The sequence below is a fragment of the Struthio camelus genome, chromosome 8, assembly GCF_040807025.1.
Source record: "Struthio camelus isolate bStrCam1 chromosome 8, bStrCam1.hap1, whole genome shotgun sequence".
Taxonomy (NCBI): Eukaryota; Metazoa; Chordata; class Aves; order Struthioniformes; family Struthionidae; genus Struthio; species Struthio camelus.
Window position 1 is genome coordinate 18,291,206 of NC_090949.1, and position 25,595 is coordinate 18,316,800.

Below are 25,595 nucleotides of genomic sequence, written 5' to 3' on the forward strand. Positions count from 1 at the left end.
CCCGCGCGGGGTGCCGCGCCGCCGCCGGCCCCCAGGGGGCGCTGCCCGCCCCAGGCCACCCACCTGGGGGCAGGCGCAGGCGCAGGCGCAGGCGCGGGAGGGCGGCCGTAGGGCGCGCGAGGCGGGCGTTGGCGCGGCCCCACGAGGCTCCGCGGCGGGCCTCGGCCCGCGCGGCCGCTGCCTTTCTTCCCGGGTGGGCCCGCCCGCTGTCCTCGTGCCATGTGACCGGGGGCGGTTACAAAGCGTTTCGCCCCTCCCCCCTCCCCCCGCTACTTCTGCTTAGTCACCGCGCCGCGGGAGGGGGGCAGAGCCGCCTCTGCCCGCCGCGTCAGGTGTCGCGGAGAGCCCGGCTGCCGCAGCGCGGGGCTTCGCGATGGGGACGGACGGTCCCCGCGCCCTGCTGGAGCAGGCCACCACCCTCAACCTGCAGACCGGCAACCTGCTCAACTGGGGCGGCCTGCGCAAGAAGTGCCCGGCCACCCCCAGCGAGGAGGTGAGCAGCGGCGGGCGCGGGGCGGCCGTTGGCGCCGCGGCTTGCCCTCAGGGCGGCGCGGCGGGCGGAGGGCGGCGAGCTGCCGGCGACTCCTTTCTGGGCTCCGGGCTCGGGCTCGCTCGGGGGGGAGCGGAGGGGCCGGGCGGGCTGCCCGCCCCCCGGGCCAGGCCAGGCCGGGCCTCTGTCGGAGTCAGGAGCAAGAAAGTCTAGAGCGCTCGGAGAAACATCCACAAGAAAAGATTTTTTCGGGTGCCTGACAGCGTCGCCGGGTATCCGTTAGCGCGACGAAAACGTTTAATCGCTGCAACGGCCACCGTGGTCATACCCAGAGTCTACCCCGCGGCGCTAAGTTGCGGGGCTGCGCTGGCGGTAAGTAGTGTGCTCCGGCACAGCCAGGGCAGGGTTGTTGCCTGCGCTAGCATCAATCTTATGCTTGCGCTATCCGACTATGAAAAAGAAAATGTAATTGGGCATTTTTTACGTAGTGTAGCCTAGTTAATAGTCAGACTCGGGTTCTGTAAGGTCAGTTCAGTCCTCAAAAGAGCGGTACTAGCAGGACTGGCCTCACTGTGGTGGTTAACTCCTTATATTCAGTGAATGTGTTTTTGCTCTTGAAACACACATGGAGCTCTCTATGTTAGTAATGGAAGTGTTAGCCAGAAGAAACTTTGCTAGCAACAGGTTAGAGGCCCTGACATCTCCTCCCCAGGGACATCCGTCTATCTGGTGAAACTTTAAACTTTGCTGTGTTCAAGTCTCTTGCTGATGAATCCAGACTTGAAGAATAATGACCGTTACAAGATTAAGTACTATCTATAATGGTGAAGGAGATTGCTAACACCTCTTCAGCAAGACAGGTATAAATTGGTATGAACTTGCGTCGCAAATGATGAAGGTTCTCTTTTCTAACCTGAAGTTAACTGTAATAACTCATTGTTGGTGACGGGTGTCAGATTTCAGCCATTGCAGTCGTCTTTAAAGACTATAGATGGCATTTTTTGTTAAAACTTTGAAAATGTGAATATTTTAAAACAACAGTTTAGAAATGTTAATTTACCTTTTAGCAATATGTGCCAACAGTCAGATAATCCTGTACAAATGGGTGGAGATCCTTTGGCCGTAGTCTTCAGAACCACTGTATTTGCTGTCTCATCATTACACAGTAATCTGTAAATGGTCACGTAATACCCACAAGAACTATAACTTCAACTGCTTAATGGTATATAGTGGCACTATTTACGCTGCAAAAGTTGGTTGACTTCATTTAAATCATGTACAAATGGTTTTAAAAAACCTGTCTAGGAGGATGATGTAATAAGAAGGAAGAATTCATTGCACAAAAGCTGTTTGTTTTAATACTCAGCTAGACCACGCTAAAAAGTTATAATCACATGGCAACCTTCCTGTGCTGTATGTGAAGTAGGGTTAGATTCTGTAGGAAAGAGCTGGCCATATCATAACAGACTGCCTTGTGTCGGTAGTCTCTGGAGAGTTATTTAAAAAAAAAAAAAGTAGTCAATGTGCAGAACTAATCAATTAAGACATTTTTCTTCATTTGTTTACAGAGAAATCTGCAATTATGCATAAGACTGCCTGCTTGTGAGAGTTAGAATTCCAAAAGTAAATAACTATCATTAATTATTGGAAATAAATTAGTTTTTAGCTACTCTATTTAGAGTAGTTTGTGAGTATAGTTTTTAGTATAAGAATCTAAACCAAAATTCTGCAGAACGTGAGTCCAAGTTAGGAGTTTGGGGATCTACCTGTATTTGGAACAGCTAGTCAAAGCAGCCAAATGCACTGTGCTTTTCACATGTGTTAGGAGTTGGGGGGAAGTGGTGTGCTTTGGGGGCAGAGTGTACTGACTTGATGGAAATGCACAGTGTGAGAGTTGCGAAGTAGTAATATGTCAAATATGCTAGTACTTTTTCCACTTTCCCTCAGAAAGGAAGAGATAACATGAGCTACATCAGAATGTACTGAAGAAGTTGGTGATTAGTTATTTGGTGGGGGGAGTAGATTTTTGCCTTTTGACTCAGTTATTTTTTTCCTCTCATTTTTAAGTGGTTAGGAATGAATGCTCAGAACTTGTATTCACAGAACAGTCTTACTGTATTATATCTTAAACATTGTGATATCCACTTTTACATATGGTCGGGTTTTTCTGGCTTCCATACTTGTCAGTTCATACAAGCAGCTAATGTTGTTATGGGATCTCTGAACTGATGTTAGTTGTCACAGGAAATTGCAATTCAATTGTTTGTCTGATGATACAAAAAATAGGTATCCACACAGATATAAAATACTTGGCTGAAAAGTGAAGCAAAGCAGTGGCTTATGAAGGACCTCTGTCTGCGACAGGTATCAGTTTGTACCTTTACTTAGCTCACGGGTAGCAATTCTTAAGTTGTTTAAGTGGGAACCTAGAGCTCTGGAACAACTAGAGCGTTGGTGCAATAAGTAGTTAATTAGCTTGCTGAGACTTAGTCGTAATGCCTTATTATGTTTAAGGAGATCCATGATCAGAATCCTAGTTGGGTGGATTTTGCATCTGTGGATGCACAAAAAATGCGACTGCGAGGTAGGATCTTAATTTTCCCTTCAGTAATGATGCCTTAAAGGCATTAATGATGTGGCGCAATGGAATAGGCAGGCAGTAAAGGACAATGGTCAGATGCGTTTTGGAATATTTTGTATTGAATATTTAGTGGTTCATTGCAAATTTGCATTTCCAGCAATGTAGCACGTATGCTATTACTGTCCAACTACATTCAAACTTCAGAATCTCTACATTAAAAAATAGTTTTGCTTTGCTTAGAATTGCTCTTTTCCTTGAAAGAGGACATTGTCCTGAGAAAGAAATGAAACGTAGTACTTGCACTATTGCTAAAATTCTTTGTGAAAGAGGAGAAGAAAACATTTAGTTAAACTAGTTTGAACAAGTTTCAAGTAGAAACTATGAAGGAAGAATCTTCTGCGGTTAAAGGAATGGTGCCATTAGTTCACCTTCTGTCTGTCAGTCCTCCTAATATGCCTGTGAATCATTGTATTTCTGTGCAACTGTAATACAACTATGCAAGAATATGAAAAAATATTTTGTAGGTGCGGGACTGCATTCAAAAAACACTGAATGAATGGAGCTCAAAGATCGGACAAGATCTAAATCAGGTAGGAGATGTGTCGCATCTCATGTGCGGTACGTGTGACCAGCGAAACATTTTTCTCTTCACACCCTAAAAAGTATAAATTAATCTATTAAGTTTCTATTAAAACATCTGCAGCGCCAGATATCTTAAACTATTTCTCAATCCCTCTATTTTATAATATTTAGCAAATTTGAGAATGCTAAGAAATACCAAGTTAGTCTTGTTAATGAGAAATAAAACAATTCTTAGTAAAACAGATTTTCTGGTTAGTAACATTTCAAGCTTATTGTTGGGGCCATCACAAAAAACTAATGTATCTTCCGAGGTTGCTAGTGTGCTTGTAAAAACTCGGTAGAGAGTTTTCTGAACTTTGACTCTTCCATAGAGATGACAAACCAGACAGTTGAAAATTGCCCAGTTTGAGGGGAATTCTCAGTGTAGCTTGGTTGTCTCAGAAATACTCCTGAAGATTCAGAACTAGCAATTTTTCCTTTAAGAGGTAAAGGCTTACAGGTGTTTAATTAAAGCTACGGTCCTGGCCAGATGACATCAAGATCTAGTGTATTTGCCTGCTGCTTTTTCCATGTTATTTCTGAAAATCAGCAAAGCAGTAGTAGGCTTCCACTGAATGCATCATTTGCTCTGTGAGCTATTAACATACTTTATATAAAAATTAACTTTCCTGACAGTTTCTTTTCATTCATGCCAGGTGGTTTTTGGGGAATGGCAGCATAAACTGCTAATTGCTGCATTCCACACTGGAGCGTATGGAGTGATTTGTGGGAGATCAAATGATCACTTGAGGAGATAAATATAAACATTTGTCTGTGTAAGCTATAGCAATCCATTTAAAGTTAATAGTTAGAATAAATTAAATTTTCTCTTAAAACATATTAACTGTGTAATTCCAAATTCTTTTATGAGTTATACTGATTTCTGATAATTCCAAAAGTCTTAACTTTTTTAAAAACATTGACTGCATAGATTCACTTGAAGACTTAATGATTCACTTGAAGATTTTCTTTGTATGACAGCAGGAATTATGGAACAGTTCTTGTTGAAGGGTGTGTGTGTATATGTATATTGTGTATATCTATTATATATATACACTTGTGTAGAAAAGTGCAAACCTTGTGTAGATAAAGCCTGAAGAAAAGTCACCTCTTACCAGCTGACATAGTGTTTCAGTCTAGTCCTAGATGTGGACACAGTAAAATCTGCCATTTTCCTAATTTTTACTAAAGTTAATTTATAAAATAGTTTTTTAAAACGATCTGATTTTTTTCATCATTTTCATATTAGGGTTCACTGAAATTATAAAATACTATTATGCAAAGTTCCTCCCACCCAACACCCCAAGCAACTAGTTCTGATGGTGAGCATTTTCTAAAGTGAATGAACTGGTTATGAGGGTTCTCTTTTTTCCTCTCTTCCCCTTTCCTTCTCTCTTGTTTTTAACAAGGCATTTTGAATTGTCGGTGATCTGTTCACATCAGAAAAGCAGGTCTCTACTAAAGCTTATTCCAACAGTACTTATCAGTAATTCATATTTTTGGTGTTGGGAGCATATAGGTCATTCCATAGATCTTTATTTTTCTCTGCTCTCCTCATAGAGGTCAAGAAGCATTGGGTTGCTTTCTTCTTTGTGTCATTGCATTTTTATACTACTTTTATTTTTAATTGTGATGCAGGGCTTTTTTGCTGAATTACTTAAAAACGTTCCTCAGAAACTTATTATTGTCTTCTAGTGATGAGTTGCTCCTAAATCTAGTATGCTTACTACAGGAAGTACCGGAGGTTCTGGAATGTACTGTAGCTCAAGCTATAGAAAAAATAAATCCTGAAGAAAGAGATGAATTGAAAGTATCAGGTAAGAACAGAGCCAAAGGATAAATCTGGTAATTTAAATAAAAGTTTTGTATGCTGTTATTAATAGGGTGTTCATATATTTTTCTTGTTTTGTAATTGCTGAGTGAAACAACAGTAATACATGCTGTCATACTTTGCTTTGGGTAATCTAGAATTTGACCATGACATTCTTGAGTTAATGTTTTGGGTATTAACAGCTCAGCATTTTTCTACTTTAATTTTCATCCTCTCAGCAGATCTTAAATGTGTTTTATGAACCTTAGTTGACTTTTCTGATACAAATTATTACAGTTAATTCTGCAATTAAGAGATAGCATTGGAAGCACATTTATTTGCATAATTTTTCCAGGTTGAATATGATGAGCTTGAAGGAGGCAGTCCAAACTAACACTAGTACATTTTGAGTCTCAGTAAGTTGTGAAGAGGTCTGTTTGTACTGTTGTGTTTGGGGTTTTTTAAACAGGATGTTATGATTACCATTTAGTGTCTCAATGCTTGAATCCTAGCTTTATGGCTTATTAAGATCATCCGTTAGGTGATTTCCTGTTTTGAGACTTACTATTTTGAGACTATACAATGACTTTCAAATTGAAGAGAACAGTGTCTTTATTAGGTGGTCACCTTTCAGAACAATTTTTTTCAATTTTCTGAAGTGGCTGGTATATGCTCCTAAGAACCCTTTACCCAAGAACTCATACACAGAGTAAATAGCAAAAGTAATAAATACTTATTTATTTGGTAATAGCTGGCTTTAGTTATTGATTCCAGTTTCTTTGAAAATAGCAAAACTTTTCATCGTTGGATCAAACTCTTCATCAATCAGAGATGCAGTTGGCATGGGTAAGTGTGAAACTCAAACGTCTAGTAGGGCTTCATTCTGACTTTATTTAGAAGTAGAACTCAGAGCTTTTCCAACTGAAAGGTATATTCAGTGGCTGTCACAAGTATGTTCTGTTTTCCTCTAGAGACGGGACCTTAGTAATTTGGAGGAAAAAAGTCATATTGCTTAAGCTTAATAAATATGGATACCCCGTCCAGCCCCCATAGTCTTGGATCCGTAAACTGAACTGTGATTCCTTGCTCCAAGCAGGAGCAAATTTTTATTCTTTCATACAAAACTGGTTAAATAACGAATAGCACACAATGTTTTAGTAACAGTGATATTATAAGTTCCTGCCACTGTTTATTGCCAGTTTTTAAACACAGTATGAACTTCACTACTAACTGCATGGTATTTCTGAGATTGCTATTTGAGAAATAAAACAGTGCTACAAGCAGCTGACTAAATACTTAAGTTTTACTGAAAATAAAATACAATGGCTGTACTGATGTCTGAAGTTCTATTGTCTACCGTAGCCATAGTTGTGAGCAGCACAAGTACTGAACTTTACCACTTTGGAAGATTGTTGGGCCTGAGAGATTCCTTTTTTAAAAAAAAAAAAAAAAAAAAGTGTCAGGCATCATTCTCTTCTAGCAGTACCCCAGTTGATAGTGTCTTTATTCTAAATTGTTGTATCATTTGTTGTATCATCTTGCAAGAGAAAATATTTTATTTAGTGACTTAGCTTTATTCTTTTTACTATGCAGAGGAGGCCTTATGAGTTGCATCCTTTATAAAGCTCTGTGATGCTCCAAGACTTGCCACTTCTCTCTTGCAATTTAAATCTTCATAATAGGGTGTTTTTTCATCTAACTCCTCACATAGATTAGAAAATATATTCAATGTATGTCCTGTATTTGGGTTATAATTGGTGGAGAAGGTTATGAATTTAGGAAGAAATTGAGGGTGGTGGAATAAATAATTTTATCTGTCATTACTGTCTTGAAGAAAAATATTTTTAACATTGAAGAGGAGAAAAGAGCTTCAGGCTGTGTTTGAATTTATTGTGAGACCTCTAATTGAAACTTGGCCTTTGGCTCTGTCTTTGATTCTTTGTTAAAAACTTTGTGTTACTGTCCTTGACTGCAGATACTCCCAAAGTTCTGAAATGGTGAATTGGAAACTTAACAGAATGGAAACAGGGGGTATGTTTTTGTGGGATTTGAAGTGTCATGGTATTTATGTTCTTGTCTTGAACACAATTTTGCAGTATTTTTGTTCTGTCTTTTTCCTCAGCGTGTTCTGCTCTTGGAGTTGCTCAGTTAGATTCTGTCATTATCGCCCCGCCTCCTGTTGAAGATGGAATTAGCCTCTCCTTGGAGTATTTACAACCTTATTGGCAAGAACTTGAAAATCTAGTTCAAAACAAAAAGATTGTTGCCATAGGTACCTCTGACTTAGATAAAATACTGTTAGAGCAGCTGTATCTGTGGGCACAGGTGAGAAACTTCCTATTTGTAGCATTTCTGAGACAGTTATGTTGGTTGCCACATTGTTATAAACTTATATGGTAAATGATTTTACGTGCAAAATATTTATTAGCTGTATTTTCAGCACCTTACTGATGGTCACGATGTTTGAGGTGGTGGGTGGGCTCCAAGTGTGATTGTCACTTGCTCCATGTTCTTACATGAAAGCTAGCAAAGTTTGGAAACTGTGGGTTTGTTCAGTAGCAGGTTCTTCGAAGTAGTGAAGGTTTGAATTTTGTATGCTCTTAAAATTGGAAAGAATTATAAATAGTATTGGAAAGGAATATAGATAGTACTTTGAAAGAACTTCTGTATTTATTCCAGTGACCATCTACAAGCATAGCCTTTTTTACTTTCACTTTTATTCTTGGAAGGATTTAGCTTTAGAAAAATGCTGCTTGAATGCTAAGCTTAAGTGTAAGGAGGAAGGCAGACTATGAATCAAGTGGTATGACTTTTTTTGTCCAGTGTGGCTGATTGCCTCGTCATGTTTGAGTGATGGAGGTGTGTAGTAGTATGTTTGTGTGAGCTTGTAAATTTACTTTTTCCTGATTTCCTGATCCTCTTTTTCCTAAATAAGAGGATCCTCCATTTTTTGTTCTTTTGCAGTTTGTGAACATACTGTGTCTAAGAGGTCATACTAAGAATCTTGATTTGTACTCATCACTGTTGCATATATTGAGAAGAGAACAGTTGGGGGACGTTCATGACCACTTATCCTTAACAAAATACTTGGATTTTTAATTTGAGATCTTTTCCAATCTACAGTCTAGAGCCCCCACAATGTTTTTGCTAGGAAGAAAAAAGAACTGCCGCTTTAGGGAGCGCGGCAGACACGAAGCCAGAATGCGTTGGTACACGTTTCACTGTGACTGTTTTGACATTAGTTTCTATCTTTGTTTTGGGTCTTGTGCTGTAGAAAACTGCAGATGAAGGAATTGCCAGTGCAGCATCCTGCAGATTTAAGTTTCAGACCTCAAAACGACAATCAAAGGCAAATTGGTCAGGCAGTGCTTCTGTTGAAGTGGAGCGTATCTAGTAACAACTACAGTAGTTGTACTAAAAGTACGTTAATATGCTTTTGTCTTATAAAAGTATTCTGTTACTTTCAGGTGAAACCAAGTAGTAACCAGGTAAACCTAGCTTCCTGTTGTGTTATGCCACCTGATCTCACAGCATTTGCAAAACAATTTGACATACAGCTATTAACTCACAATGATCCAAAAGGTAAGACTTTACCAAATACCTCAATGGAAGACTTCTAGTACATTTATTCAGTACAAAATGAGGAATAATTTTTCTTTAAGCTTCGAACATTGTTACATTTGAATCAGAACAAAGAATTCTAAATGTATACCTTAAGAACTTAATGGAAATATTTATAAAGTTTTTCTAGAAAGATAAAAGCAGTCTTCCAGAATGGGATAGTCTTTTGGAACAGTTTAACTGAAGGATAAAAAAGCAAATAGAACAAAGCATTGAGAACTATGTGCTACATGCTGTTCAAAAAAACTGCTTATTTCCAGCAAAAAATAGAATTAAGTGAATTGTGTTACTGAAGCCCAATAAATAACAAATGAAAGATACTTGCAGACACTTTCTTTGAAACAGCTTGTGAAGTAACATTCATCGTCAGTTGACTTTGACAGTTTAGTAAACTGTAGCAACTGTGATGCCTAACATTAAATAGGACACTTTCAAAGAAGTGACTTTTTAAAGTTGCATTATTACGAAAAGAGTATAAGTTCTATACTTGTTTAGAACACTGATTCATTTTTTTTAAATGATTAAAGGACTTTGAGACTTTTCTTTAGACTCTAGAACTCAGTTACCAGCTCATTAGGATACTGTGGGATATTGCATTAGTTTCTCTTATACCTTGTCTAATTTTCCTTACTATAATGGTACTTTAAATGTATTGCTGGAATTGTAAACCAGCAATATCTTGCTCGTTTCCTGACTGCATTCTTCCTCATGACCAGCTGTTCATGATGTTCATACTTTTTCTTCTTTCCCCTCTCTCCCCTCGCCCCCAAAAGGAGAAAATATGACAATATGGGTGAATTACACATTTTATAATACCCCTGTCATTAGTAAGCAATTTAATCAGTGCTTGAGCGCATATCAGCACTTGTCCCTGCAGCATAGAAGATGAATGACAACTCTATCTGGCAATTTCTATGTCCTGTGAAGTCGTATGTCCTATGACCTGCAATTTCATACTCTATTTAAAAAAAAAAAACAAAACAAAACCAAAAAACTTTATCAAAAGTCATGAAATGGAGGAGAGGGTTTAGGGTAGAGAACAAAGCAAGGAGTGAATTTCTTTTTTTTTTTTTCTTGTTTTGCTTGCTAATGTTAACTTTTTTGTTTTTTGTCAGCTAAACAGTATTGAGTGACTATCTTGAACTCTCCTCTGGAAAGAGATTGTTCCTTTGACTGTTTGTTTGTTTGTTTGTTTTAAAGAGGAAACAAGCAGGATTTGTACTTATCTTTTCTGCTTTGTGATATTTCAAGGGCATTTAAGCCCGTTTTTCTCAATTTTGGTGCAATAGAAGCATTGGTAGAGCAGCAGGCTAATATATGCTCTTTGGGCTTGCACATGTGAGCCCAGCTATGGGAGAAGTTCTACAAGTTGAGCTTCCATTGACTGCAGAGGTAACTGAGAACGCTCAGTACTTTGGTTTCAGCCTTACTCTTTACTCACCTCTGGTTAGTCTGTCTGACTTCTCAAACTTAATTTATGGTACGTCCTGCTAATGGCTGTGCTGATAGACCCCACTTGATACTGTGTAAGTCTCAGTTAATTAGTTCTGGTTGCTGCTGATGTGGCAAAAACAAGTGTCGCAAATTTCTTCTTTAATATTCAGGAACTTATGCCCTATTCCAGAGGAATGGATCTGTGGGCTATTTGGCACTGCTTAAGATATTTGACTGTGGGCAGAAGCTTTTCTTACTAAGTGCTGTTTTTTCCAGCTGTTTACGTGGTGTTATTTAAAGCTTGAATATCCCTTTTTAACTTTAGAGTTGCTTTGTGAAGCAAGTTTCCAAGAAGTTCTTCAGGAAAGCATCCAGAACACGAAAGCCCACGAATGGACTCCTTTATGGCTTCTCCGGTATTCAGTCATTGTTAAAAGCAGAGGAATTATCAAGTCCAAAGGCTATATCTTACAAGCTAAAAAAAATGTCTCTTAAAACACTTCCTCATTTTTACGATAGCTTGCTATTTGAATTTCTTGGTGACAAGGGGAACATTGTGTGGTTTTTTTGTTTTGTTTTTTGTAGGAAGACTTTCACAACAGCTGTAACAAAGACCAAAAGTTGTAATTTTTCAAATGGGTGTCAGCAAGAGTGTCTGTCTGCAGTGTTCTAATATTATTTTTTCTTAACCTATTCACCAGTTCATTTAAAATATGAAATATTTTGTTTCCATTAAACTGTTTTCTAACTGAAATGATCTATAAAGAAAATGTTCAAAGTATTTTTCTTTTATATGACCACTACACTGTAAAGCTATTACTACCTGAGGGTAGCTAAAATATAGTATAAAGAAACTTGTATATTTTTATTTTTTAACAGGTTGAATTTCTTTAAAATAATAGCTACTAGCCTGGTAGGCACCCAGATTTCAGACTTTCAAAGACTAATTTGTATAGATAACTCATCTTTCATGAAAAATTATCTGAGAAAATTAAGTTGGTACGTTATTACTTGGTTATAAGCAAGTCAGCTGTTTTATTTGGGTGGATGGGAAAACTGATTTATTTTCACTACAATATAAAAGACATCTGTGGTTCGGGGGGCGGGGAGAAAATGTCTTCAAAATTACTTTGAGTGTTACTTGAATTCCTTCTGGCTTCTTTGTGCCTCCATATGTGATTTAGGTACGAGGGTGATGACGTCTTTACAGTTTGAAATAGAAAATGTATTCTTGTGTGGGTGTTTAAGAGCTGGAAACAAGTCATGAAAAACCTTGGAGATTGAAAATCATAATGTGCCTGGTTTATTCTTAACTGTGGCTTGTTTGTTGATATTCAGGAGCCGCAGAAGAGATGATAAATGTGAGGCTGTTGGTTGTATCATTATATACAGTGGATGACTGACATTGGAGTTGCCTGGGAAACTTTGTTGCTTGAGTGCCATTCAGAAGTGACACTAGCCTTAGCGTGAGGCCACGTATGTTTCTTTGTGGTGCTAGCTTACTATGTACTGTACTGCTAGCTTTTAAATCCTGGAGAGAGTGCTGCAGTTAAGGCAAGGCTTTTGGTTTCATATAGTCTTTCTATTCAATAGGCGTTTTCATTTCCTAGGCCTTTAAATCGGAACAGATAGCAGAAATTCAACCTGCAATTCAGCAGGCGCTTGATACAAAGTTTCTAACCTCAAGCATTTTCCTAGTGATTTCAGATAGTAATAGAGCTTTATGCTGGAACTTGTTAACTTTGTTTAACATGTTTTGAGCTTTGGACTGTGAGGGAACTAACTTTCACTATGTAGGCAACTAGTGGAATTTCAATGCTTGTAGGCGCTATCTAGAAGTACCAACTTACTATAGTCATTCCACTAATTCAAAACATGAGGATTCAAAAATATTTTGATAAAGGTTAGAGTATCTTATTTGTGTGTGGCAAATTCAGGAAGTCCTAGACTACTTCAGTTTCGTTAAATAACGGAGGGAACTGGAACTAGTAATGCAACAAGAAAATGTTTGGGGTTTTTTGTTTTTTCTCTTAATCAAGATTTAGTTGTCTTTTATGCAGGGTCTGTGTGTATCAGGCTTTCAAAATAAGATGAGGTTCACTTCAAACTTCTCTGCCGGCCTAGAGTTGTGTGCTGCTGATGACTAACCACTATTTGTAAATTCTGTTTCTGTGGTGGACTGTTGACAACCTGTATTGTATTAGACTCGCATATGTGTTCAGTTTTACAAATTGAAATACTACAAAACAAGAGTTGTGCTAAAAACAATGTACAGGTGGTTCTAATGGGATGATTATTTCCTTACTGTAAACCATTAACAGTTCTCTTGCTATAGAAAAGTACATTTTAAGAGAAGATGATCTTATTTTTGTAAGGTCACTGATAGTGTAGCAATTTATCAGGTTATCTGATTATTGATTTGTTTTGCATTAATATGTTCCTCATGAAAGGAAATCTCTCATGAAAAAATTAAAATTTGAATTTTATGTACACTTTTCATCTATGCTTCGCATGAATTCTGAATATCTCAGTGATAGCATTTTACACTTTCTGTGACTTTATCGTGAAATGGCATCTATTAATAGAGACTGCATACTCTTGGATACTATATACTACTCTATATTAATAGAGACTGCATCCTGTTGGATGGTTTACTGATCTGAAATTACCCCATTCACAAATTTTAACAGTATGGAAAAAAAATCAGATGCTTCAACACTGAAGACATACATTAGTATGTCAAGTGTTCTTTTCTCCCCCCTCTATGCTTATGTCTTTATAACCAGCTTTCTTTGGATTGCATTGTTAGAGCAATCAGTCCGTGTGAAGGAAATGGAGATCCACGTGTAATATACTGGTTTCTTCTTGCCGAAAGCGTGTTAATATTTACCTATTTTGTTCATTAAACTGAATTGGATATTAATGTGGGAAACATTAATTGGCTTTCTCTGGCAAAGCAGAGGCACTGCACTTGTTCCAGCTGGTTGCTGGTCTGCTGAAACTGTGCTATTTTCTATCTGCACCTTCGCGGCTGTTTTCCCAAAGGGGGATAATACAGAGGGTGGTCATTTCTCCCAGGCCTCCCTTTAGGGAATGCCGCTCTGCGCCTGGGGCGAGCGGGGAAGCTCGAGTCCCTGTCCCTGTCCCTGTCCCTGTCCCTGCGCGGCGGCGGAGGGCGGTGCTGGCGGGGCGCCTCCCGCTGGCGCGGGGGGGTCCGCCGGAAGTGCGCGCGGAAGGGGCGGGGCACGACGGCGCGGGGAAGATGGTGGCCACCAGGCGGGCGGCGCGGCGGAGGGAGCCGAGCCCCCCGGCGGCTGGAGGCGGGGGGAGCCCTCCCGGGCGGGCCCCCCCCGACGCGGCGGAGGTGAGAGGGGCCGGGGCGCGGGCAGCTGGGGGGGGGGCCCGCCCCGGCGCGGGGCACGGGCTGCGGCACCGGCGGCCGCGCGCAGCGGCCATCTTCTCCGCAGGGCCGAGCCCGCCGCCGGCTCCTCGGGGCGCGGCGCGGCGCGGCGCTGCGGCAGCGGGCGGTTGCGTGGCCTGGGCTCGGGGCCGGGGGCCGGGGGCGGCCGCCCCTGCCGGGCGCGTGTCCTGCCGTGCTCCTTCTCGGCTCGGCTCGGCTCGCAGCCCTCGCTAAGCCCTTCAACGTTGCAACGTCTGGGGCAATTTTTTTTCTTTGCGCTGCTGTTATTTTAGCAGTTCCCCGTGGCTTTTGCACTAGGCACGCAAATAACTGTCATGTGAATGGTTGTTATTTAGGTAGCAAGGGTTTTGCTGGCCCAACGTTATTCTGTTTTACGGGGAGGAGCTTGCTATTGCAGAGTGCTGTTGCCTGCAACAGAGCAGTTTTTCTCCTAAAATTTTCAGCTGCCTTCCAGGTAACATAAAAACTTCATTCAAGAAGCGATTTATAATTAGGGTTGGAGACCTGTCAGTTGCTAATACAGCTAAAATTCTATATGGCAACAATCTCGGGGGATGTTCTACCTGTTACTAGGCCTGAATGTTTCATAGTTTGGCAAATTTTTGTCTGTTTCCGAACATTACCTTTGGATTTGCTTCCCATGACAGTTTACTAGAACCTTTTAAAATTAGATAAGAGGATATCTGGGTTAACTTATGTTTCTTAATGGGAGTGGTTTTCTTTTCTTGTGTTGGTCAGAAGACAGCAGACAAACGGGTAAAGTAGGAATGGATTAGTAACGCTTCTTCAATGGACATAGGGCTACTAAGAGATATAATATGTTATCAGCTTGACCAGCTTTGTTTAAAAAAGCATTAGTGATAAGTAAAGCATCCTTTCTATGGGCTTTTCTTGCTTGTTAATAGCAGACTCTTTCAATCTTTTTCTAGATGGCATCTGCTGAAAATAGTACTCCTGTATCTATGAGGATGACTAGAAGAAGGAGTAAAGCAACTTGTAGGCCAGAGGTGATTCATGAATCTAAACTTGAAGAGCTGGAACATACAGAAACAAAATCAGATGTCAGCGATACCTTAGAGACGCAAATGACTAGAAGTCAGAACAAAACTGTTGCAAAATCAGTTGCTGAACCACAAGCTGATGGGGATGTGTCAGAAGCAGAATCAAACTGCTCCTCTGTGTCTGGTCTTCAGACACCGTTGTTTATAAGGGTAACAAGAAGACGACAAATAGTAGTTCCATATCAGCCAGATTCTCCTGCCAAAAAAAGGCATGACAAGACAGCTTTTCTAAATGAGTTAAGCAGGACTCAAGATGAAGATGATGTCTCTGAAGCTGAGTCTTGTTCTTCTGCTGTTTCTGGTGTCCAGATGCCTAATGTTACCAGAACTACAAGAAGCAGACAAAGCAAAAAGAAAGTGCGTTCAGATCCAATTTGTGAAGCCCAGGGCGAAGATGTTTCTGATGCGGAGTCATGCCGTTTTCTTACGGAACCATCTGTCACTACCAAACGAATTACGAGGAGCATGCGAATGAAATCACAAGCAGAAAATATTGAGCAGACTGAAAAAGTAAACAAAACTGTTTCAGAAGATCAGAATTTAATTGAAGGTACAGTTAAATGTGAGCCAATAACAATTTCTGATTCTAGACCTGCTGCAAAATGTGTCTCTGACACAGAAGACATTTCCTCTCTCACTCAGGATAATAAAGAACCTAGTTCACTTGAGAGCAAACACTCTTCCAGATGTGCCAGTACAAGCCTGAGTGAAGATGGGGAAAAAGATTTTTTGAATGATACGACACACAGCAGTCTTGAAAAAGTAACACAGAGAAGTATCACTGAATCGCCTAGAAAAAAAGCAATAGAAGAGATACAGACTCTTGGGGTAGATGACTCAAAGGACGAATGTGGTCAGATACAAGAAGAGCACAGTGCAGTGTTTATGGATGGGGGAAAATTAAAAAGCGTGGATCTTGCTTTGGCTGACTGCATGAGTCTCAAACAATCCTTAGAATCCCAAAGGCAAATAACACCAATTAAAAGTAAAAAAATTCCAGAGCAGGAAAGAGCAGATGCTGAGGCAGCTGCACAGGGTTCTTTAAGCCATGCTGATGAATTAACCACGCGTAAGCAATCTAGTGTAGTGAGCAGCCCACAGAAGGACATACCTATTGTACAAATGACCGATAGCACTGTTGGTGAATCCAGAATGCTTGAATTCAGCGTAGACAGTGATGAAGACCAAACAGGACAACATACTGAACCTGTATCCCATGGCAGCAAAAGAATAAACAGGCAAAAGGATTCTCTTGCGTTGTTCCTGAACAAAGATGAAAGCGATGAATCTGAAAATAGCGATGTAGCAGACACATGTATAGTGGAAGAGGATCTGAGTTGCGTAGAGGCAGATGAGAGGACCCCTTCCCTGAAGAAATCTTTAGAAGACAATTCACTGCATGCTGAAAGGCTTTTTGTAATCGATACTGAGCCAGGCATGGGTTCTAGCCAAAAATATTATCTAGATTCGGTAGACCTAGTTAGTGATGCTGGAAGTAAGCCTGGAGGAAACGAAAAAGTTGAAGAATCCTCAGATCTGGAAGAGGCTGAAGAGGAACTGATAGATGAAGATGAGAAAGATGAGGAAGAAGAATTGTTGAAAAATAAGATTGATGTGTAAGTATCTTTGGAAGAATAAAGAATCTGCGTTTCATTCAGGCAAATGCATAGTATATGTACCAAAGTGCTAAACAATGTGGAATAAATGAAGGAGTCGTGTCTTAAAAGTCACGGACGTGAAACTAGGGTTGTTCAGATTATAAAATAGAATTATATATATTAGGCACCTAAATATGTGCATGTGTGTATACACATAGGTATATACATACATACACACACACACATTCAAAACTTGAATTCAGTTATTTTTTCTGCTTACCATATAGCAGGACAGAAGTCTCTGAACTATTTAGGCCCCCAGAGATGCTGCTTTAGCTGGCCTGGCATAAGTTCAGCTTAAAAATCAAAGTCCAGTAAATCATCTATGCCTAGTTTCATTAGGTCATACTTTTTAATCCTTATTAATGCTATACGCTTCAATGTTTTCAGTTCTTCCTTTACATTCCTTCAGTCCTTCCTGAGAAGGTAACACTTCAAATGAAACCAGCTCAGTGTACAATCGTAGAATAATTCAGGTTGGAAGGGGCCTCTGGAGCTCATCTGGTCCAACCCCCAGTTCAAACCCCTTTATATGCTTCGTATGTTTAAAACATAGTATTCCGTTACATCTGGTAAATAAGTTTTACTCTTTCAAAAACATTCAGGTAAACAGGAAGTTGTACAACAATTCAGACAGGCATTCAGTGTAAAGGTATCACAGGAGATTAGTTCATAGTTTAATGTGAAATTATACAGGCCTTGTATTAATAAACATTCAAGCTACGATAAATATCTGTTGTACCTGTTTAGATATTAGGATGTTTCTTCATAATACTTTATTACTCGTTCTTGTCATCGAAAAACTCCTTTTGAGTGGGCCATCATTCACTGTTTACAAATTTGTTCCTTTGACTGACGAAGTAACGAAAAAATTGTGAGACGTACTAGCTTTGAATTGTTTATTAACATTATTCCTAGGAGTATTATACAGACAAGGACTTAGCTTCAGCATTTCTCTGATGAATTCTCATCTCTTCATACTTTTTATTAAGAATTGAAAATGTTTTTTCTTCCTACGTGTTTGGGTTTTTTCTTTGTTTTTTTCCCCCTCTTTTGCTAGCAAACTATTAAACGTATAGTAGAAGGGTGCTGGGCATGAGTTCATTTTACAAGGCCAAGCAAATGAAGAATTCAGTTTTATAAAAGAAATATCTAAGATAGGGATACAGCTTGAAAGATTTTTAGAAGAGATTCCACTGGTGGTGCTCTTTAATAAATATTCACTTCATATAATACCTTTTGCCCCTCCCCCCCCCATCTTAATTATTTAACACCGTTTATTTTAGGTACGGAGACCTAAAAAAAAAAAAATTGCAGTACTGCACCTAATCAGAGAGAAGAAAATGTTCTCTGTGTTTATACTTCTCAGGGGACACTAGAAGGTTCAGCTACATGCTTGTTAATTTTATTTTGTCATTAAGTGTTTCTCTTTCAGTTTACATCTGTCCAGCAGCATAGATCCCGGTTTGAATATCAAGAAGCTTGGAGGTTTATATATTAGCTTTGATGCAAAAAACCAAAAACCTAACTCAAGTATAATTAAACGACTGAAGGAAAAAAAGAAGGATGAGGTAATGTGTTTACAATTGCGCAGTTATCTGTGACTACGGTAACACAAAGATGTTAATAATTGTTATGCTTGTTTATTAAAGACATATCCTGCTTTCCTAATTTGCTGAGAACTTCTTTCTTGCCAAAGTGTGTATATACCTTTGATTTTAATGATGATAACTTAAACATATGTGACATTTAGGAAACTGAAAAGCAGTGCAAATAACAGAGTTATCCTGTAGAATAAAGAGACCTTAACTATGTCTGTAGCTTTACCTAACAGTACATGAGTTAGAGGTCTGCTAACAAGGTATTTATTCCTTAGCCAGAATAAATTGCGCTAAGATCAGGTCCGTACCATTCCTAATACGGGATTAGTGATAGTATTTCAAAGCACTTTTGAGATAAAGAGAATGCATTGCTTTCATTGATACCGTTTTCTTAAGCTCATCCACGATAGCCCTTTTTACTCTGTTGTATTCACCATCTCATTTCTTCCAAAGCTAGCCAACTGCTTTCTGGTGTTGGCCAGAATTCTGCTCCCTCTTTCTTTTTGAAGTTCACTACTGTCTTCTTTGTGACTCGAGGCTGTTCTCAACTCAAGCGTGTTTTATTTTAATGCTTACTTAGATTCTGCATCATTCCTTTGGTAGCTTCTGTTAATACAAGTCAGCAGTAAAATTCTTACCATATAACTGTCTGATATTATTAAAAACTTTTTTTTTCCCTTACAGCTCTTGCAGAAGAGTATAATAACTCCAGATTTTGAAAAAAAGGAATGTGTTCCACCCTTTAGGGAGTCCCTTCACCAGCTGAAGAAACAGCGCAAGGTGAGCGAAGAGCTAATAACACCTCAAATGACAAAACATTACATTGCGCATACAGGCCTCACAGGGTAGAGGAGTGACAAACTGCAAGTTAGGGTCTTCCTAGAGCAGTCCTGTGAAAAGCAGTCTTGTGGAAGCAAAATCTGTTTGCTAATTGTGTCAGTCAGAGGTTTGGAAGGGTCGGTTCTGATACGATGTCGGACCTGAGGAGGATCCTTGCCTCTTTCGCTTGCCTTAACTACAGCATTGATTAGACACGCATTTTTAATAGAACCTTGAGAGTTCTTTCAAGTTTTGTTTTCTCTCTGGTTCTTAAAAGAACAACTTTTACATATCTAACACTGTCTGCATAATGCATTGTTTCAGCCTTTGAAGTAACCATGAAATTGAAGTGAAAGGTAACGTCCTCATGTAGTACAAATCTGTGGTTAATGCAGCGCTGATAACCTGTTACTACTAAGAGTCATGAAGTAGACTTTCTAAAGGTACAAAGTTATATTGTAAATGCTGTATCCATCTTTGTGGGTGAGGGACATGAGGAGGAGCCCTCTATCCTGTCCTGGTTGTTGAATGTAGTTTGATTATTCTTCCCCTTGCATCCTAGGCGGAGCGAGAGAAAACAACTGGTAATGCTTGGTTTGGTATGAAAGCCCCAGAAATCACAAGTGAACTGAAAAATGATCTCAAGGTTTTGAAGATGAGAGCTTCATTGGACCCTAAGCATTTTTATAAAAAGAATGACAGAGAAGGTCTACCGAAATACTTCCAGGTAAGAAAGCAGAAGTAGGCATCTTCCTACTGCTCTGATGTTTTGAGTAGTTATCCTTATTCCCTACCTAATTTGTTGGTGGACTCCGTGTTTTTTGATTTAATTTCATAGTTTAATTCTTATAGGATCTTGATTATTTGGCTGCAGTTTAGAACTGCTTAACTGTATGTTTATATATGTGTATGTGTTGGATTTTTTTAAATTTCAAATGATCTCATAAGACAGAGCAAATGTTTGACCACTTAATCCCTATTTTCTGCCCTCAATGGACTAATTTTCACTGTGTTTTTTTTTTTTTTAAAGTATTGGCTTTTTCTAACAAGGGTATAAAATAATTAGCGTTCATTTTATTAGTTAATATATTGTAAATAGAGCCAACTTGCTTGTTGATCAGCTAGGATTTCTGCTGTTGTAGCTTTCAGCCTTGAAGCTTTTTGATGAGGAAAATAGTTATTGCAGAAAATGTCGAACTCTGCTTGATTCCATGTACGTATGTCTGTTTGAATGGTTAGCACACCTGAGAAAATGGTATGCATTTCTCAAAATATTACCATTTCACTTTAAAGGCTGGATTCTGTTGAATGTATTTTGAAGTTTCTGGGCATGAAAATGCTCTGACAGATGTATTCCAAATAATGAGATGTGGATAGGTCTGTTTTTACTACAGGAAATTTATACTCCGTGTATCTCCACTATTAACGTAGCTTATCAGAACCAGCTAACGTGCCATTTGGCATAAATGTGATGCTTTTCAGGGTGGAGCCCTTCAATTAAAGCAAGATTAACTATTGTTTAGTCATCTAGCACAAACACTATGATAATAGAGATAGGAAAGAGTTAAGACAGTTCCTTTCCCGCTTTGCAAAAACATTAGATCCACGCAGTTGTTTAAAAGTTAGGAGCTAGATTTGGCTTATGAAGATAAGTGTTGATGTATCAGTCCAATGTTGACAACTATGCAGTTTCAAAACTCAGACCAACTTCTTGATGCACTAAACATGAGGAAAAAAGTTACTTTACGTACAAAACACTGCTTTATGTCAGTTTGTGCTTTACCAGGTAAAACAAAAAGCTACCATTCTGATCATCTCTGTAGGTGTCTTAGGAATTGTCATCGGGGTTTAAAAGAAAAAAGAGAGAGAGAGAGAGAGAGAGAGCAGAATAGTTTAAATCTCGCTGTTAGAGTAAGACTGTGTATAATTTTTATTTTCTAGATTGGAACTGTGGTTGATTCTCCCATAGACTTTTACAACAGTCGAATCCCTAAGAAACAAAGGAAGAGAACAATTGTTGAGGAGCTGCTTGCAGATTCTGAGTTCAGAAGGTATTTAAAAATGGTTTTGAAGTCTAACCCTATATGTGAGAGAGAACTGTATTTTAACTAGGCTGCTACTTTTTATTCGGCTTATATGTTGTTATATGTTTATACTTTAAAGAAGTAAACTCATAAGTCTGTTGTGGCACTTCTACAGCACTGCCTCTGAGAAGATCTAAGGGATAGGGGATAATTAGGCTGTGAGAAAGTGTATTTTTTATCTTCATAAACCAGTTTTATCCATCTCTGAGGGGTCATCACTATTGACTGTCACTCAGCCCTGTTCTGGTTCACTTGAAAAACAATTATCCACACAGGCTTGTGCCAAAAACAAGGGCTCTGAATGAGTAATTTATGTCTATGCATAAACCTTGTTTTGGCTCAAAGATTGATGAATACTTTTTTGGCATAATTGATAGAAAAGCGCTGCCTATGCTGTTTCTATGAAAGTTCATAGGATTTCATTTTATAAGCATGCCAGCTTGCCATCTGTCATAGGAAGCAAAATTGCAGAAGAATTCTTACCTGAAGAATATGAGTGAATGATTTATTGTTTTTCCAACCTACTGTTTTTGGAGCAGATCCCTTAGTTGATCTGTTTCTGTATTGGTTATTACCTGATGCTAGTCTGCGTCCCGCTCCGCCTCCCCTCATAACATGGTGTTTTCTTGCAAATAGTACAGGATTTGGGATAGTAAAGGTTAATGTCGTCAGGCTTGTAAATGCATTATTAACGCTGGGAAGTCAAGTTAATATATCTTAATTCATTTTCTGACTTTATGTGGTTTGTAGGGTGTTTGTTAGAAGTAACTTTAAAATACGAATGTCTCTGAAATTTGATTGGTTAATTTATGCTGTGACTAATCAAGGGCTTCAGCCAGATATTTTAGCATTAGTGCAAGTATTTGTCAGGTGTTGGTCCTGCAATAAAAAGTGTCAGTACTGCTAAGTCATGATTCACGGTGATAATTGGGATAGGTACATGAGTCTGAATTAGTGGAGCAAGTAACTCCTATTTAATAAGTACACCCTGTTCACTGTTTAGTGTTAATCCTATCTCCCTCTTCGGTGTTGAATAGAGGCTGATGGTCTAAGTGTTAAGAGAGTAGCATAAAAATGAGTATAGCTTATCTATAGCGGTATTGATATTGATGAGTTTTCCCACTATGAGCAATTGGTAGCAGCGTTTTAGCAAAATGTTCAAGGCATGATTGCATATATTACGAAGAAGTCATTGATTATGCAAATATTCTTGATTCTTTAATCAAACTTATTTCAAAAACAAGTTTACCTGAATTTATCATTAATGCCAGTTTTGATTTCCCTTTACCTAGGCAATAGTGTACAAAATTAAAGAAATTTGACACATAGAAAACATGAGAGAACTCAGTTTGGCAAATTATATATGTAGAGTGTTTTCCCTGATACCTTTTCCTGCACTGTGGTTTACCATGCTTAAAAGTAAATTATCTATTTTGTTCAGATATAATAAAAGGAAGTATCAGGAGATCATGAGTGAAAAAGCAGCTTTTGCAGCAGGGAAGAAGAATCGGAAGAAGAAGAAGTTTCACAATTAAGACTTGAAGAAAAGTAACAAGCTGGAACAACTTACTTGTTATAAACTATTTTACCGAATGCTTGCTGGTGTTTTTGGGTTTTTTTTTTTTTTGTTTGTTTTTTTAAGATTGACGATTGTGTAATTTGAGGTTTGGGGGAAATATTTGCAGTGGGATTTTGGTAGGGGTCTTTATCAAATTATCAGGTATCTAAAAGTGGGTTTATATGAAATGCTGATTTAAATGTTAATTTAAAGAGATGATGACTTGAAGGTGTATTGTTAAATCTGAGCACTAAATCCGACTTCATGGATTATGGTCTGTTAAGTCTTCAGTCTAATTTCGTTTGGTCAGTCATGAATGAATTGGAAAGTTCAATTTGTTGAAGTAGATGTGTACTTCACCTTGGGACTTGCTATGTACTAGAGCAAGTTTTCTCCGTGTCTTACCAGAGGTGTTGCTGGCCAATTCTGTGGCAAAAGGTAGCGAGGAATAGTTTGGTTGTGAAGTATTTATTTCAACAGTGAACATTATGTGGTTCAGAATGCCTTGGGATTCTGTAGGTGCACATATTTTTATACACGCGTACACATATGCACGCACACACACTTTTTAACATCCACTTCTTTGTTGCTCTTCGTTACTTTTTGCCATTAGATAATGGTCTAATGTTTTTTGCAAAAATAACTTGTCAGTTGGGTCCATTTTCTAGGGTAATTTGCAGACTGTGGTCTGGTAGCTGACTTTGGAATTGTTCTTCAGGAAAATTAATAGAGTGGGTTTGGAAAGCCTTTGCTACCTTTGAAGAACTAGAGATCAGGTATCAGTTCTGTCTTTCTCCAGGGCCAGTTTATATATAGCCTTTTGTTCTTGTGTAAAGTTTTGTGTGGTTTGTTTTTTGTTTTTTGGGTTTTTTTTAATGACCTGGTTATTGTTAAGCTGCTGTTACTGTTAGCATAACTCAGTTATTGCCTTTAAGAAGCAGAAAAGACAGATAATAGCAGAGGTAAACTGTCACTACATTGGCTTAGACGGATTGGGTGAATGAATATCAGAAGACTAGGGATGCTGATTTATTTTTGTATGATGAGAACACAGAATTTTAAAGTTTGCAAATTTAAAACAAGAAGTATGTTCCTGACCAATGTTTAACCATCAAATTTTCTACAACTGAGAAGGAAAAATAGCTAGTTTTTTTAACGATTAGATATTTGTTTTTGAGATGGCTGAAATGAAACGAGTGCCATGGTATACATCACCAACTGAAGTTCAAAAGAATTTTTTCCGTAGACCTTTGACGCTCCTTTCCATTCTTCGAAGTCGTCCATCGTTCACTACCAGAAACAGACAGGAATCTAGATTCCTTAAAAAGTGTTGGCTGCCTGGAGATAAGTGCTGCAAAAAGTAAAGTGAATTCATTAGGAAGTATCAAACACGTATAAGTAGAAGAATCGGTCCCCATGCCTCGGCTAACATGTAGCTGCTATTCTAATACAATTAAATGTATGCTAATATTGCATGATAAAAAAGCCAATAAAAACAACTATGGTGTCTTGTTCTCTGAATGAGTCGTGGAAGCACAAGAAAATTTGTACTGAACGCTGAAGAAGGAAAACAAGGCACCACAGTAGTTGTCGTTCTTTTGCATCCTGGGATGTTCAAGTGGAAATTGGAAAAACTTTGAAAGGCTTTAAAAGATAAATGCAAGCTTTGGTGTTAACACAGCAAGTACCAGCTCAATGTCTGTTGCTCAGGCTGCTCAATAGTCGGCTAACAGCTCCTTAAAACAAGTTGCTTCACATGCAACATAGCTGATGAGGGATTTGTTTCATGCCTGATAGCCTTCCCCTTTATTCACTTTTTCTAATACCTTCTGTTTTCCTACACGCTGCGCCCAGCAAGCGCCTATCTCCTGTAAGAATAGGAGGCAAGATGTACTTGATCATGTCTGCTGACTTGCAAGGTAGTACTTGCGTGTTTTATTTGCAGGCTTGCCAGTGGACTCTTGTCTGAGCTTGTGTTTCAGCCCCTCTTTCAATGAAGGCACTAGTTTGTGTATCTTTTCTCAGGTACCAATTTTCATAACAGTATAGGAATTTCATCGTTTGGACTCCTTTACTTTTCAATTAAATTTGATGGAAGTTGGCATCAGATTTAAGTTACTGGGGCGAATGAGTAAAAACAAAAATGCATCATGTGATTGCATAAGCTGATGATGATGAGATCTCTCAGAAAAAACTTAAAAATATCAAAAATTATTTGAAAAACATTAGCATATTTTGAGAAACTGTTTATCTATGAATTGCAAGTAATAATTTCTTGTGATTGTGCTATCAGATGCTGTACTTTGTAATTCTGCCTTTATTGACATAAGCAGTTACTAATAAATTTCCCTGAGATTGAAGTGATAGGTATCTGTGTGTGTGTGTGTGTGTGTGTATATACACACACCCCTACACACACACATACATACACACACACACTTATTGCTGTTTTGGATTTCACTAGAATTTTTTGTGCAGATATGAATACTAAATCATTTCTCGTGTTTCTTTTTGCTTGCTCCCCCTGGTTTTGCCTATATTCCTTTTTCCTTTTGTCCTTGCGGCAGAGGCTACCCAGTGTTTGCACAGCCCAGTGAGTTCACAGTCCGTCTCCTAGGTGCTACAATCAAAGGGATAGAATCCAAAGTGAGCAGAGTAACGGTGGTAGAGGTATTATTACTGGTGTGGTGCCACTAGTAGGCATGGTAATGCAGGTACAGAAGTAAACTACTACTATGTGCTGCTCATTTTTACACTACTTCTTTATCCCTTCTTTGGAGGATTTTAATAATCTTTTAGCAGTCAACTTAGTCTTCCTAAAACTGAAGCTATCTTT

General features: G+C 38.8%; 2 protein-coding genes across 4 annotated transcripts; both read left to right on the plus strand.

Moving 5' to 3' along the window:
• The first annotated feature begins 71 nt into the window (after nt 1-71).
• Nucleotides 72-13,480, plus strand: GCLM (glutamate-cysteine ligase modifier subunit). 3 transcript variants are annotated; one of them, XM_068952404.1, is made up of 8 exons: nt 355-493; nt 1,203-1,350; nt 3,596-3,661; nt 5,425-5,509; nt 6,292-6,348; nt 7,625-7,827; nt 8,970-9,084; nt 10,883-13,480. In XM_068952404.1, the coding sequence occupies exons 2-8, from the start codon at nt 1,312-1,314 to the stop codon at nt 11,050-11,052; spliced, it is 735 nt and encodes a 244-aa protein (XP_068808505.1). In that variant the 5' UTR covers nt 355-493; nt 1,203-1,311; the 3' UTR covers nt 11,053-13,480. The 3 variants fall into 3 exon arrangements, with proteins under 3 accessions (XP_068808504.1, XP_068808505.1, XP_068808506.1); XM_068952403.1 differs by lacking the exon at nt 1,203-1,350 and having other exon boundaries at nt 72-493; XM_068952405.1 differs by lacking the exons at nt 355-493; nt 1,203-1,350 and adding an exon at nt 1,371-2,854.
• Nucleotides 13,481-13,768: 288 nt separating this feature from the next.
• DNTTIP2 (deoxynucleotidyltransferase terminal interacting protein 2) lies at nt 13,769-22,794 on the plus strand. Its single transcript, XM_068952395.1, has 7 exons — nt 13,769-13,921; nt 14,908-16,655; nt 18,133-18,268; nt 18,983-19,078; nt 19,680-19,844; nt 21,059-21,168; nt 22,643-22,794. The coding sequence occupies exons 1-7, from the start codon at nt 13,820-13,822 to the stop codon at nt 22,734-22,736; spliced, it is 2,451 nt and encodes an 816-aa protein (XP_068808496.1). The 5' UTR covers nt 13,769-13,819; the 3' UTR covers nt 22,737-22,794.
• Nucleotides 22,795-25,595: the final 2,801 nt, after the last annotated feature.